Here is a 13,977-nt window from a genome sequence, read left to right as displayed (position 1 = left end):
TAATGCTTTACCCAAGTGTGTGTGCTTGATTAATTGCTCAGTTGTGTCTGACACTTTGAGACCCTTTAGACTGTAGTCCTCCAGGCTCCTCATTCGATGGAATTCTCCAGGCAAGAATACTGGAGAGGGTTGCCATGCCCTCCCCCAGGGGATCTTCCTGACGCAGGGATCGAACCAACATCTCCAGCATCTCCTATATTGCAGGCAGATTCTTTACCCACTGAACCATAGGGGAAACCTTTACCCAAATGTAACAGTCTCCCAATATTCTGAGATTGTAAATTCCATGAAATCAGGAACCACTTGCGATTTACTTGTAGCTGTATCCCCAATTCCTAACACATAGTCAATGAAGAAATGTTGATAAAGTCAATGAATGTTGAATGAGGAAAGAGTGAATTTGGAAGAAAACGATGATTGAATTTACTGAGAGCAAGCAAGGAATTATGTGTGGAAGGAATCCAGTCCAGACACCATCAGATTGTCACTTAGCTTGTGTATTTCACTAAGCCTCTTTGAAATCCCAGTCTCAGAATGTAGACCCAACCTGGACTTCCCTGGTGGCTCAGACGATAAAGCGTCTGCCTACAATGCTAGAGACCTGGGTTCAATCCTTGGGTCAGGAAGATCTCCTGGAGAAGGAAAGGTCAACACACTCCAGTGTTCTTGCCTGGAAAATCCCATGGACAGAGGAGCCTGGTAGGCTACAGTCCATGGGATCGCAAAGAGTCATACATGACTGAGCGACTTCACTCACTTTATTCTATTTCTTAAATAATAGCTATTGAAGTGATAAGTAAAGATAGATTCTGAACCCTGAGTAATGTTTACGATATGAACTCTCTTGGGAGATGCCTTTTAGAACAGACGTCAGTAAATTTTTAGAAGCTGATGCAGAACCACAAGGGGAGAGTGAGTAAAGAGATGCTACATAGAAGTAGGCGTTAGAATGAGAGTAGGAAAATAGTGAAATATCAAAGACTTGAATCTGGATCCAAGTAATTGAGACTAGAGTAACGGCAGAATTCATCTGGGAGGGAGTCCATGTTCATGAAAAATTGCTTTTATAAGCTAATTTAAATGGAGTTTTTTTTTTTTCTTCAGCAGCGTATACTGACTTTAAGTTGAAGAGACAAGTAAGAACTAGGAAAGGAAATAAGCAGTAGTCAATGATATAGCAATAAAAACAGATTGTAATATCCTAGAATCACATGAACAAAATGTTTAAAGGAAGAAGGAATGGTTAACCATGCTGAACACTGATGATAGGTCTAGTAGAGTGACCTGCTCTTCGTTAACTTGAAAGAGAGCCCTTTTTGTGGAGTGATATAAGCAAGGCTACTTGAAATAGGCTCAAGGGAGGAGGGGAGAAGAGGAATTGAACATGCTGACTATCCATAACTCTTCTCAAGAAGTCTTGCTACAGGTGAAAAGACAGCCTTCAGAATGGGAGAAAATAATAGCAAATGAAGAAACAGACAAAGGATTAATCTCAAAAATATACAAGCAACTCCTGCAGCTCAATTCCAGAAAAATAAATGACCCAATCAAAAAATGGGCCAAAGAACTAAATAGACATTTCTCCAAGGAAGACATACAGATGGCTAACAAACACATGAAAAGATGCTCAACATCACTCATTATCAGAGAAATGCAAATCAAAACCACAAGGAGGTACCATTACACGCCAGTCAGGATGGCTGCTATCCAAAAGTCTACAAGCAATAAATGCTGGAGAGGGTGTGGAGAAAAGGGAAACCTCTTACACTGTAGGTGGGAATGCAAACTAGTACAGCCGCTATGGAGAACAGTGTGAAGATTTCTTAGAAAACTGGAAATAGAACTGCCATATGACCCTGCAATCCCACTCCTGGGCATACACACTGAGGAAACCAGATCTGAAAGAGACACGTGCACCCCAATGTTCATCGCAGCACTGTTTATAATAGCCAGGACATGGAAGCAACCTAGATGTCCATCAGCAGATGAATGGATAAGGAAACTGTGGTCCATATACACCATGGAATATTACTCAGCCATTAAAAAGAATTCATTTGAATCAGTTCTAATGAGATGGATGAAACTGGAGCCCATTATACAAAGTAAAATAAGCCAGAAAGATGAACACCAATACAGTATACTAATGCATATATATGGAATTTTAAAAGATAGTAACGGTAACTCCATATGCAAAACAGAAAAAGAGACACAGATGTACAGAACAGACTTTTGGACTCTGTGGGAGAAGGCGAGGGTGGGATGTTCTGAGAGAATAGCATTGAAACAAGTATACTATCAAGGGTGAAACATCACCAGCCCAGGTTGGATGCATGAGACAAGTGCTCAGGGCTGGTGCACTGGGAAGACCCAGAGGGATGGGATGGGGAGGGAGGTGGGAAGGGGGATCAGGATGGGGAACACATGTAAATCCATGTCTGATTCATGTCAATGCATGGCAAAAACCACTACAATATTGTAAAGTAATTAGCCTCCAGCTAATAAAAATAAAGGAAAAAAAAAAGAAAAAAAAGAAGTCTTGCTATAAAGGAAAATTAGTGGAAGAAATGGTAGGTCAAGGTGGCCTTATCAAGGTTAGAAGAATTTCTGTACAGTTATGAGAATAATTTAACAGGGAGACAACAGTTGGTGTTGATGGAGAGATAGAGGGGATTTTCTAGAGTGATTTCCTTCAGCAGTCAAGATAGGATGCAATAGAATTCAGTGCACACAACTGGCCTTTAATAGATGCACACACTGTTTATATGTAGCATATCAGTGGATGCAAAGTAGAGTATATGTGTGCACATACAGTCAGCAGGAGCCTGTGGGGGACCCTTTCTTCAGATTGCTTCTACTTTCTCAGTGAAATTTATTATTGTTCCATCAATCAATGGTATGCAACTCTTTGTGACCTCATGGACTGCAGCACACGAGACTTCCCTGTCCTTCACTGTCTCGGAGAATTTGCTCAATTCATGTCCATTAAGTCAATGAAGCCATCCAACCATCTCATCCTCTGTCACCCTCTTCTCCTTCTGCCCTCAATCTTTCCCAGCATAAGGGTCTTTTCCAGTGAGTCAGTTCTTCACATCAAGTGACCAAAGTATTGGAGCTTCAGCTTCAGCATCTGTCCTTCCAATGAATATTCAGGGTTGATTTCCTTGAGGATTAACTAGTTTGTTCTCCTTGTATCCTAAGGGACTCTCAAGAGTCTTCTCCTACACCACAATTTGAAATCATCAATTCTTGGTTGCTCAACTTTCTTTATGGTCCAACTCTCACATCCATACATGACTACTGGAAAAACCATATCTTTGACTAGATGGACTATTGTTAGCAAACTGATGTCTCTGCTTCTTAATATGCTGTCTAGGTTTATCATAGCTTTTCTTTCAAGGGGCAAACATCTTTTAATTGCATGGCTGCAATCACTATCCATAGTGATTTTGGAGCCCAAGAAAATAAAGTCTGTCACTGTTTCCATTGTTTCTCCATCTATTTGCCATGAAGTGATGGGACTGTATCCATGATCTTCCTTTTTTGAATGTTGAGTTTTAAGCCAGCTTTTTCACCTTCATCAAGAAGCTCTTTAGTTCCTCTTTACTTTCTGCCATAAGGGTGGTATCATCTGCGTATCTGAGGTTGTTGAAATTTCTCCTGGCAATCTTAATTCCAATTTGTGCTTCATGCAGCCTGGCATTTTACATGTATTCTGCATATAAGTTGGCCAGCTAACTGCATATCTAGCTCTCTACCTGCTTCAAAACTGGATGATTGAACTTTCACTTCCGGCACATGCATGCCTTTCACTGCATTCTTGCCATCTTTTTATACCACAGACCAGCCTTGGTTTCTTACTTTCACCTCCTTGCCTCTGATTCAGTCAGTAATTTTATTGATTTTATTTCCACAGAGACAATCACCTTCTCAGTTCTCACTAAACTTTGTCTTTTTTACAGTTTTAGGCTTTTGAGTAGCCTTTTATCCCTTTTAGCTTGATCCAAATGGTGCTTCAGCCAGCGTGATCTTTCTAAAATGTATGTTGTTCTCCAGACATTTCATCATTGGCCCTTTGCTTACTTATCCAGCCTTCCCTCTTTTCTCATCTGTGTGACTCTCATCCTGAGCTCCAGATTATCACAATCTACTAAGTGTGCCCTTCTGCCTTTCTTTTCCAGGTCTTCATATACTCTCTCCCTTTTATACAGAGTATCCTTTTTTTTTTCCCTACACAGAGTTTTGCTGAAATGATCACTAATGCACTTTCAGGACTCACTTGGCTAGCATTCCATCTGAAAATCATATTCTGATATCCTTAGGTTGAATGAAAGGATTCTCCAGCTATGGATTAAAGTCCATGGGTTCCTGGATTTACCTTTTCCTCATAGTGTATTAAAGTTGCACACACAGTTACCTTTACTCTCCACTATATAATATGCTTCTTGAAGGCTGATGCAATACAATTTTCCCTCAGAATCCATGGGCGATTGTTCGGACCCCTGAGGATACCAAGATCTGAGAATGCTCAAGTCTCTTGTATAAAATGGATTAGTATTTGTGTATAACCCATGCACATCCTCCTGAACCCTTTAAATCAACTCTAGATAATGTATAATACTACTACAATGTAAATAGTATGTAAATAGTTGTTGTTGTGCAGAAAATTCAAGTTTTGCTTTTTGGAACTTCCTGGAAGTTTGATTTTTTTTTTTTTCCTTGAATATTTTCAATTTGTTGTTGATTGAATCTGGGGATATAAAGGGCCAACAATATTTGTTCACCCTTGTACCCATAGCATTTATCCCCTACCAAGTTCTCATTGCATGCTGTTTGAATACATGAATGAATGAATACATTGTTAGACTTCTAGTAGCAGCTTTGGATTTATTTAATTGATGAAAAAGTAATTTTCACTGCAACAGATGCAACTGATTACATAACAAATGAAGGCCTGCTGTGAAGCACAACAGCCAAATCCTAATTTGGCTCATCTCTATTTACATGGAGTGTCATAAGCCAATTACTGTCCCACTTGGACAGTATGCATTTTGTACGTGTATGTATATATATACATATACATGTATATATTTTTTATAGTCATGATAATGATCTTGGCTTGTTTGAATTTCATTATGACCTTTCTACTTTTCCATTAATTATCTTTATCTAATTTTAAGAACTATAAACCACATTCTCATACTCCATTTTAATCTTTAACACTTGCATGGTATATTTCTTTTTTCCTTTTTATATATGAACAAGGTAGGCAGCTAAAACACAAAGCAACAGAGAAACGAATAGGTTCAGAGACTTCAATTACAAACCACCTTAAAGGAAAACTCATTCTCTTTTCATTACCTTACACCTCAAGGTGCCAAAACTTGCATTTAATTTCAGGTTTTAAAGGAGATTTTATGTCTACCCATAATCTGTCCTCATATAGTTTGCCCAGGAGAGCTTAGCTATTTTCAGTTAAAATTGATCTACCTTTACCAGACTTATGGTTGAACACAAAGACTAAAAGACATCAATCTCTTAACAGCTCTTGATGGGATTGGACTACACCTATTGTGCTCATTTTAAAGGTCGGAGTACCTCTAAAAATACACCTTTTTTAAGTTACAGAGAAATCATATTTACAATTTCACAGAAGAGAAAATGTTAAATTTAATTTGATGCTTAACACTTAAAGTGTTACTTTCAAATCACAGTAATGCTTCTTGCATTCCAAATTATCTCTATAAGACAGGATAATGATTCTAAATAATCTGAACTGTGAGAACTTGCTCACAAATATAAAATTTTATCCAAAATAAATGATCATCCATTAAGTTGAAATGTCAAATACCCTGAACAAAAATATCTGACTCATAAAAGTATTTCCAAGGTCAACAGATTATTGAATACAATCAATAGTAGACATAGAAAAAAATCCAATTCCTGACTGCTTTTTTTTTTTTTATAATTCAACATAATTACTTTGTGTTTTTAAACATTTGATCTACATATGAAACTGACTTCCCTGTGGTCAGAAAGAAGAGTTAACTTTAGACACTATGCATATCTTTTCTAATGAAAAGTCTCAGAAATTAAATATTAGAAATGTTGATAATATCATGATATACATTATACATAACAGATTCTAAAAAAAAAAAAAATCTGTTTTTCCTTTTTTACATTGCATAGTGAATTTGACTACTTTTCAAGAACATGAAGCATATAGCTTACCATCTAGTCAAAGTATATATACTTCATTAGACGTGTTTTCTGCCATATGGTAAATTTTAGATGATGAAGATCCAACATATATTTGTGGAATGTAGTTGATAATGCTTTTTTCCTCAATTTTAAATAATAAGGAAGGAACTGATTTCATATGTGAGGATGAATATTTTAGATTAAGGCCAAATATTCCTGACAAAGAAAATAAATGAATTGAAATTTGAATGGATTCCTTCGTTTTTTTCTTTTTCCTTCTTCCTTTTCTTTCCTTTTATTTCATTCTTTTCATCATCCCTCATGTCTCTTCTTTCTTTCTTGAAAGACACCAATGTTATAAATAGTAGAATTTTCAGAAAGTACTCTAAAATCTGTTTGTAAAATTTTACTTTTTACAGCTCCCACTGTCGTTTCCATTTGATTGCCAGATTTTCAACAATGTCTTCAGAAGAAAAGTTTTTATTAAAATAAAGTCTTCTAAGAATTCATTTTATTATTATCATTTTTTTACAGAGTATTCTGGAGCTCTTCCTGGCCTCCCTACTTCATATGCTGCTTTGCAAAGAATTAAGAAGAGTTCCTCTTCAGCCCTGTATGGTTCAAGGACTAGACCACGATATAGCAGCCCTTCATTAGGAACACTGAGTGTTTCTTCACCAAGCTGGCGAGGGGCAGCTCAACATTATTATTCCCCCATCAATCTTTATCATCCCTCAGATGCCTTCAAACAAGATGGTAAGTGTCCAAAGGAAACTTACAGCTGTCGGAGTTAAGCAGGGAAAAAAGAATCTATTCAAGACTATTGAAATACAAGTTAAGCCTATTGCCAGAGAGGAGAGAGGTTAAGCTCAACTCTGAAATAGCAGTGAGTTTTTAAGATCTGGAAATTTGGAGGACATTAAGAAAGACTTTGGCCACTGTACTAGGCTGTCTGTGATTACTAATCGGTGCTTCCTGAAGTTAACCTCTTGCCATCCCATAGAGACTGGGAAATAGGGAATCTCCGTTTCTTGATGACCTCATTAAAAAAAAAAAAAAAAATGGCTCCCAGTTCCTTGAGGAAGACATTTTTAATTTTTGAAACTGGTAAGAGACTGGGCAACGGTCTACATTTCACAGAAGCAAAGAAAGAATTTATAATTGCAAATTTTCTGAAGTAAATTCTCTAAGAAAATGGAGGTTAGGGGACCATAGTCAGGAGGAAATCAGTCAAAAGTTTAGTGAAGCTGAGGAAAATGTTAGTCATCTTGTTACTGAAAGTGTTAGTCCCTCAGTCGTGTCCAGGTCTTTGGGACCCCCTGGACTTTGGCCCACCAGGCTTCTCTATCCGTGGAATTCTCCAGACAGGAATACTAAAGTAGCCATTCCCTTCTCCAGGATTCCTGCATTTCAGGTAGTTTCTTTACCATCTGAGCGAGCAGGGAAGCCCAAAGTCAGCTTGGTCATAAGCTAAAGTTATGTTCCATGCATCTTCCAGTTTTTTTCCCCCATGTATTTAATTATACTTGTTTCCAATTCTGATTTAGGATTAGGTTCAGTACAGTCACTCAGTCGTGTCCAACTCTTTGTGACCCCATGGACTGCAGCACGCCAGGCCTCCCTGTCCATCACCAACTCCTGGAGTTTACTCAAACTCATGTCCATCAAGTTGGTGATGCCATCCAACCATCTCATCCTCTGTCATCCCCTTCTCCTTCTGCCCTCAGTCTTCCCCAGCATCAGGGTCTTTTCAAATGAATCAGTCCTTCAGATCAGGTGGCCAAAGTATTGGAGCTTCAGCTTAAGCATCAGTCCTTTCAAAGAATATTCAGGACTGATTTTCTTTAGGATTGACTGGTTGAATCTCCTTGCAGTCCAAGGACACTGGAGAGTCTTTTGCAAGACTACAGTTCAAAAGCATCAATTCTTCAGTGCTCAGCTTTCTTTATAGTCCAAGTCTCATATCCATACATGACTACTGGAATATATTTATATTTATATTATATTATAATATATATAAATATTATATATTTATATTATATAAACACATTTATATACTGAAATTAAAAATATAACATTTGAAAGGACAATCTGATAATGGATATCAAAAGCATCAATATAGTCATATCCTTCTGTCTCATATTTTATTTCTAGAAATGTGCTTCACATAAGGAAGCGATAAACAATGTACACAGAGATATAAGTATACACAGCATTATTTATGAATAGAAAACAAGAAATAATTTAAGTGTCCAACACAAGATAGTTAAATTAAGGATGGCTATGCAGCTATTAATATTATGGTTTGAACAACATTTTCTAAATGCTCTGTTATTTTTGTGTATACCAACAAAACATTACAAGGTTGTTAACAGAGAGAAGCACTAGTATTTGATTATTAAAAGGTTCTCTGCCAGTTTCTTTTGCATAGCTTGTATCAGTAATACTCTCAACAAACACATGAAGTGGATGTTATCACTGTCTTCTTTGGAAGTGGAGACTCAGAAGACATATAAGCATCTTTGACAAGGTCACATTTCTAATGAGTAATCAATATAATTTTAAGTCTAATACACATTGGGCTATATTTCAATTATGACTGATAAAGGACTAAACATTCTGAAAGACACCTTGCAAGAATTAAACTACTTGGAAAAATCCTAGGAATGTCAAATTAGGTTGTGGTATTAAGCCCAGGTAAACAGACTCATGCATTATGATTTATGCCAGCTGTTGCCATGAGGACTGTCATCATATAGTGTTGTCATTTAAATTTTACTTAAGCATAGTGTTAGTTCCTTAAAATGTTTTATTTTTCAGTGTACTTATAAGCTTTAAGCTTTCATAATATGTTCTGTGGGAAAAAATCAATAGGATTAGGAGATAAGTCACAGCTTCGATGAAAATATTTGCAAAAGGCACACCTGATAAATGACTGTTATTCAAAATGCACAAAGTACTTTTAAAAATCAACATAAGAACTCAACAACATGAGTTAAAATGGCCCGAAGACTTTAACAGACTTGTCATCAATGAAGATAGGCAGATGGAAAATAATTATATGAAAAACTATACCACATCCTATGTCATCAAGGAAATGAAAATCAAAACAACAATGAGATGCCATTACACACTATTAGAATGGCTGGAATCCAGAACACTGAAAACACTAAATACTGTTGAGGATTGGGAGCAACAGGAATACTTGTATCTTGCTAATGGGACTAGAAAAATGTACAGTTTTTGCAAAAGAGTTTGGCAATTTCTTGTAAAACTAAACATACTCATCATGTGGGAGAGATGGATAAGCAGAGTATAGAAGATTTTTAGGGCAGTGAAACTACTCTAAATGTTATCATAATGATGAATATATGTCCTTATACTTTTGTCCAAATCTATAGAATATACAAAAATCAAGATTGAACCCTAACATAAACTACAACTTTCTCTGATTATTATGTGTAAATGTAGGTTCATCTTTGGCAAAAATGTGGCATTCTGGTGAGTCATGTTGATAATGGGAGAGAGTATGCATGTGTGAGGATGAGATAGGGGAAAACTTCTCTCTTAATTTTATTGTAAACCTAAAACTGCTCTAAAATGAATTATTTTAAAAATCCATTACTTTAATGTCATATTCCTCAGGCAGAGATGTGTTGGAATTTGTGTTATTTAGGCAACATTGTTGTATTTTATGAGATGATACCAAGATAAAATGTATTGAATGATCACTGTGGGATATTCTTGTATTTGTTATAATTTAGCACCAGTTAGTGTTCTGCTCGTTTATTCTTTTGTTCCAAATATACTTCAATGTGGCTTGCAGTGAAATATAAAATACAACTAGAAAATATGAATTAAAACACATGAAAGTAAGGAAAACATGAAACTTCAGGACATAAAATGGAGCTGGGTTTGAAACTAATTCAGGGTGTCTACTGTAAATGTCTATATATCTGTCAGAGGTTAGTCCCATTTGGGGTAATTAGTTAAAGAAAAAGAAACTGTGGTCAGCTACATATTTCCCACTGGTTTAAGGATTTAAATGAAATAGAGAGTAGAAATGAAGCTATTTCTGACACTAAGATTAGACAAATTTTCTGGAGGGCCCTCATTAACAACTTATTATTTGATGTAATGGTTAGTGACCCAGACAATATTCTTGATGTGTACCTAAAAATGAGTTTCATCTGCTCCAATAAAGATAGATGAAATCCAATTATCAATAACAAAATGGGAAGTAATTATCTAACATTGTGCTCTTTTAATCTTTAATGTACATACAATCACTTGAGAGCCTTGTTAAAATACACCCCCTTTCAATAGATCAGGAGCGAGGGCCATATAAGCTGCATTTATCCAAAGCTTCAGGGGATGCTTATGCAGCTGGTCTGTGGACCATGCTCTGAGCAGCAAGACTCTAGGCTGCAAACTAGTTTGACATAATTTAAGTCTTCTGTTGCTCTAGTTTAATCCATATTTAGAGGATCAGAAAGAATGGAGAGACAGTATTTTCCAAGTAATCTTCCATAACTGTTGTTTTCTCATCTGAGCATTTGAAAGATCTCGACTAGATGTGACTTTGAGTTTGTTCTCTCTGATAACAGCCTGACATATGGCTTTTGCCAGGTAATTCCCTTTAACCTTAATAGAGAGTAAAGCTGGTGTTGACATGCTTTTGTGAAAAACAAGAAAACTAACAGAGCCTGAATAGAAAGTCATTCCATTCCTGCTCAAGTGAAGCCCAGAAGTACCCCAGATAGGGTTAAGATTTTTCTGAGCAACATAAAAGTGTAGTTTGCAGAGCAATTTGGGAAAGCAATTCCAATTTGGTATATACCACCTGGAGTAACCCTCCCACACATGCACAAGAAACTATGAAAGTACGCTCACTGCAATATAAGTTTTTAAACAAAAAATTGGAAACAACCCACATGTCCATCAGAAGGGAAATGGATAATATATAAATTGTGTTTTTCATTCATTGAAAAATTAAAACTGTTAAAGACAGACATCTTTATACAACAAAATAGATATATTTCAAAATATAACATCTAGTGAACATGGGAATTTGCAGACTATCACATACAATGTCACTTATGTAAAAAAGTAAGAATCAAAGTAATATATTGAGTTGGCCAAAAAGTTTGTTCATGATTTTCCAACTATTGTATGGAAATTTTTAATATATGAACTTGAGACAGAAAGGGATTATAGTGCTTACCTCTGAGGACAAAGGGAAATGAGATCAAGGAAATGGTACCAGGATATGGAAGAGAGATGACCTCACTGTGTGATATTTTATTTCTTAAAATATGAAATATGAAACAAATATTATGACCTGTAGTAGGTAGACTATAAAATGGGTCACAGTGATTCCTACTTGCTGCTATTTATAATGTGATCCCTTTTCTTCCACTGTGGGATGAAGCTAGTAACCTTCTGGAGAATAGATTATGACTATATTTCTTTCAACACTGAGTTATAAAAGACTCTTGACTTGCATCTGACTTCCGTTCCAAAGAAGAATGCTTAATTAGGACCTGAGTAAACAAATCTTGACTGATTTTGGGTTTGACTGCCTAAAAAGAATACTAACCTGTTGAGATAATCACAGGTAACACAGGAAAATAAAATACATGAAACTTACAAAAAAAAAAAAAACCCTCACAATCACAATATTGTAAGAAGAATGCCCTGTAGAAGGATGGTGAAGACATCAACAAAATAAACAAGTTTATGTTTATTATCTCAAAGTCTCTGTTTGTCATGAAACCAGATGTGGGTTGACTTGTCCTCTGGCTCTGTGCCTTTCACAGGGTAGGACTTCAGCCTCATCTCAAGGCTCAGATAGGTACAGATCCACTTGTTAGCTCACTTACCTCACATAACTGTTCACAAGATTCAATTGCTGGGGGTCTTTGGAGCGAGTGCCTCGACTGCTCATCCGTTGTTGGCCCAAGACCATTCTCGGGGGCTTTCCCATAAGGTAGCCCACAGCAGGGCCAGGTCAGAGCAAGAGAAGGCAAACAAGACGGCTATAGTAAAAGTATCACAGCGAGTCACTGACTCTTGGTTGAGGTGAGGAAGTAGAGACAGGGAAATAAATAAATTTTGAGCTAGACTCAAGAAGGGGAGAAGAGAAACTGAGAGTGCCTAAAAGAGAGAATGCTCTTCGTTTGAGCTGAGCAACCAGAGGAGTCCTCTAATTGTTCTTTCTGTTTCAACCTGATACTGTTATTTTGGATAATGACAGTGATCACTTCAAATTATTCCAGAGAAATGTTCCATAAACCAAAGGGCATTATTAAGTTTTAAAAAAATTGAGTTGTAAATAGTTATTCTAAAGTATTTGTTTGAATGCAACAGATATCATTTAATTGATTTTAAAAATTGACTGTTTAAATTAGAAATTCTCATGGTAGTATAGGTTAATCAAAAGCCCTTATGAGTCAGGCACCTCGACACCTGCAAAACATGTTCTAGTTTGGGATTTTGCAATGTAGACAAGGGCTATTAATCACTGCTGATACTATACCTGTTATTCCCATTATAAAAGAACAACCAATAAATTGGTTTTTGATTTTGTCTCTTTTTTGTTATTGTTGTGGTTTTAGTGGGAGTAAAGACAAATAAGTGTAGGGTGCATTTTATTCTCTATATGTGATCTGATAGGTGAGATGTTTTCTTCCTGGCAGAAGGATAGTCTGGATTAGGAGTGATTCTGACTACAATATTTAGGTTTTTACTGGTGAAGCCCATTTGTGGGATTCAGAGAATACAAATGCAACCTCATGGGAAAAAATTGTGGTTCTTAAAAGTTGTTGCTGTTTAGTCGCTGTGTTCAACTTTTTGTGACTCCATGGACTGCAGCACATGGACCTGGCTTCCCTGTCCTTTACTATTTCCCAAAGTTTCCTCAAAGTCATGTCCACTGAGTCAGTGATGTTATCCAACAATCTCATACTCTGTCACTCCCTTCTCCTTTTGCCTTCAATCTTTCCCAGCATCAGGGTCTTTACCAATGAGTCAGCTCTTTGCATCAGGTGGCTAAAGCATTGGAGCTTCAGCTTCAGCATCAGTCCTTCCAATGAATATTCAGGGTTAATTGCCTTTAGGGTCAACCTTTGCAGTCCAAGGGACTCTCAAGAATCTTCTCTAGCACCACAATTCAAAAGCATCAATTCTTTCGTGCTCAGCCTTCTTTATGGCTCACATTCATGCATGATTACTTTAAAAAGCATAGCTTTGACTATATAAAAAGGACTTCCCTGGTGGCTCAGACGGTAAAGCGTCTGCCTACAATGCGGGAGACCCAGGTTCAATCCCTGGGTCGGGAAGATCTCCTGGAGAAGGAAATGGTAACCCACTCCAGTATTCTTGCCTGGAAAATCCCATGGTCGGAGAAGCCTGGGGGAGAAGAATCCCATGGTCAGAGAAGCTACAGGCCATGGGGTCGCAAAGAGTCAGACACAACTGAGCGACTTCCCTTCACTTTGACTATATAGGACTTGTTGGCTCTGCTTTTTCAGACACTCTCTAGGTTTGTTATAGCTTTCTTTCCAAGGAACAAGTGTCTTTTCATTTCATGCCTGCAGCCATTCACAGTGATTTTGAATTCCAAGAAAATAAAATCTGTCACTGCTTCCATTTTTTTCCCTTCTATTTGCCATGAAGTGATGGGACTGAATGCCATGATCTTAGTTTTTTGAATGATGAGTTTTAAGTCAGCTTTTTCTCTGTCCTCTTTAGCTGAAGCAATTTTTTTTTTTTTTTTTT

General features: G+C 36.9%; 1 protein-coding gene across 1 annotated transcript in view; it reads left to right on the top strand.

Moving 5' to 3' along the window:
• Nucleotides 1-13,977, top strand: part of CNTN5 (contactin 5) — a 1,550,500-nt gene that overhangs the window by 962,799 nt on the left and 573,724 nt on the right. Inside the window, exon 4 of the mRNA XM_061143613.1 lies at nucleotides 6,733-6,954. Within this exon, the coding sequence (XP_060999596.1) occupies nucleotides 6,733-6,954 (222 nt within the window). The remainder of the gene's footprint in view (nucleotides 1-6,732; nucleotides 6,955-13,977) is intronic.

The sequence above is a fragment of the Dama dama genome, chromosome 1 (genome assembly GCF_033118175.1).
Source record: "Dama dama isolate Ldn47 chromosome 1, ASM3311817v1, whole genome shotgun sequence".
Lineage (NCBI taxonomy): Eukaryota > Metazoa > Chordata > Mammalia > Artiodactyla > Cervidae > Dama > Dama dama.
Note: the sequence above shows the minus strand (reverse complement) of the source record. Positions and strands in the feature narration are given on the sequence as shown.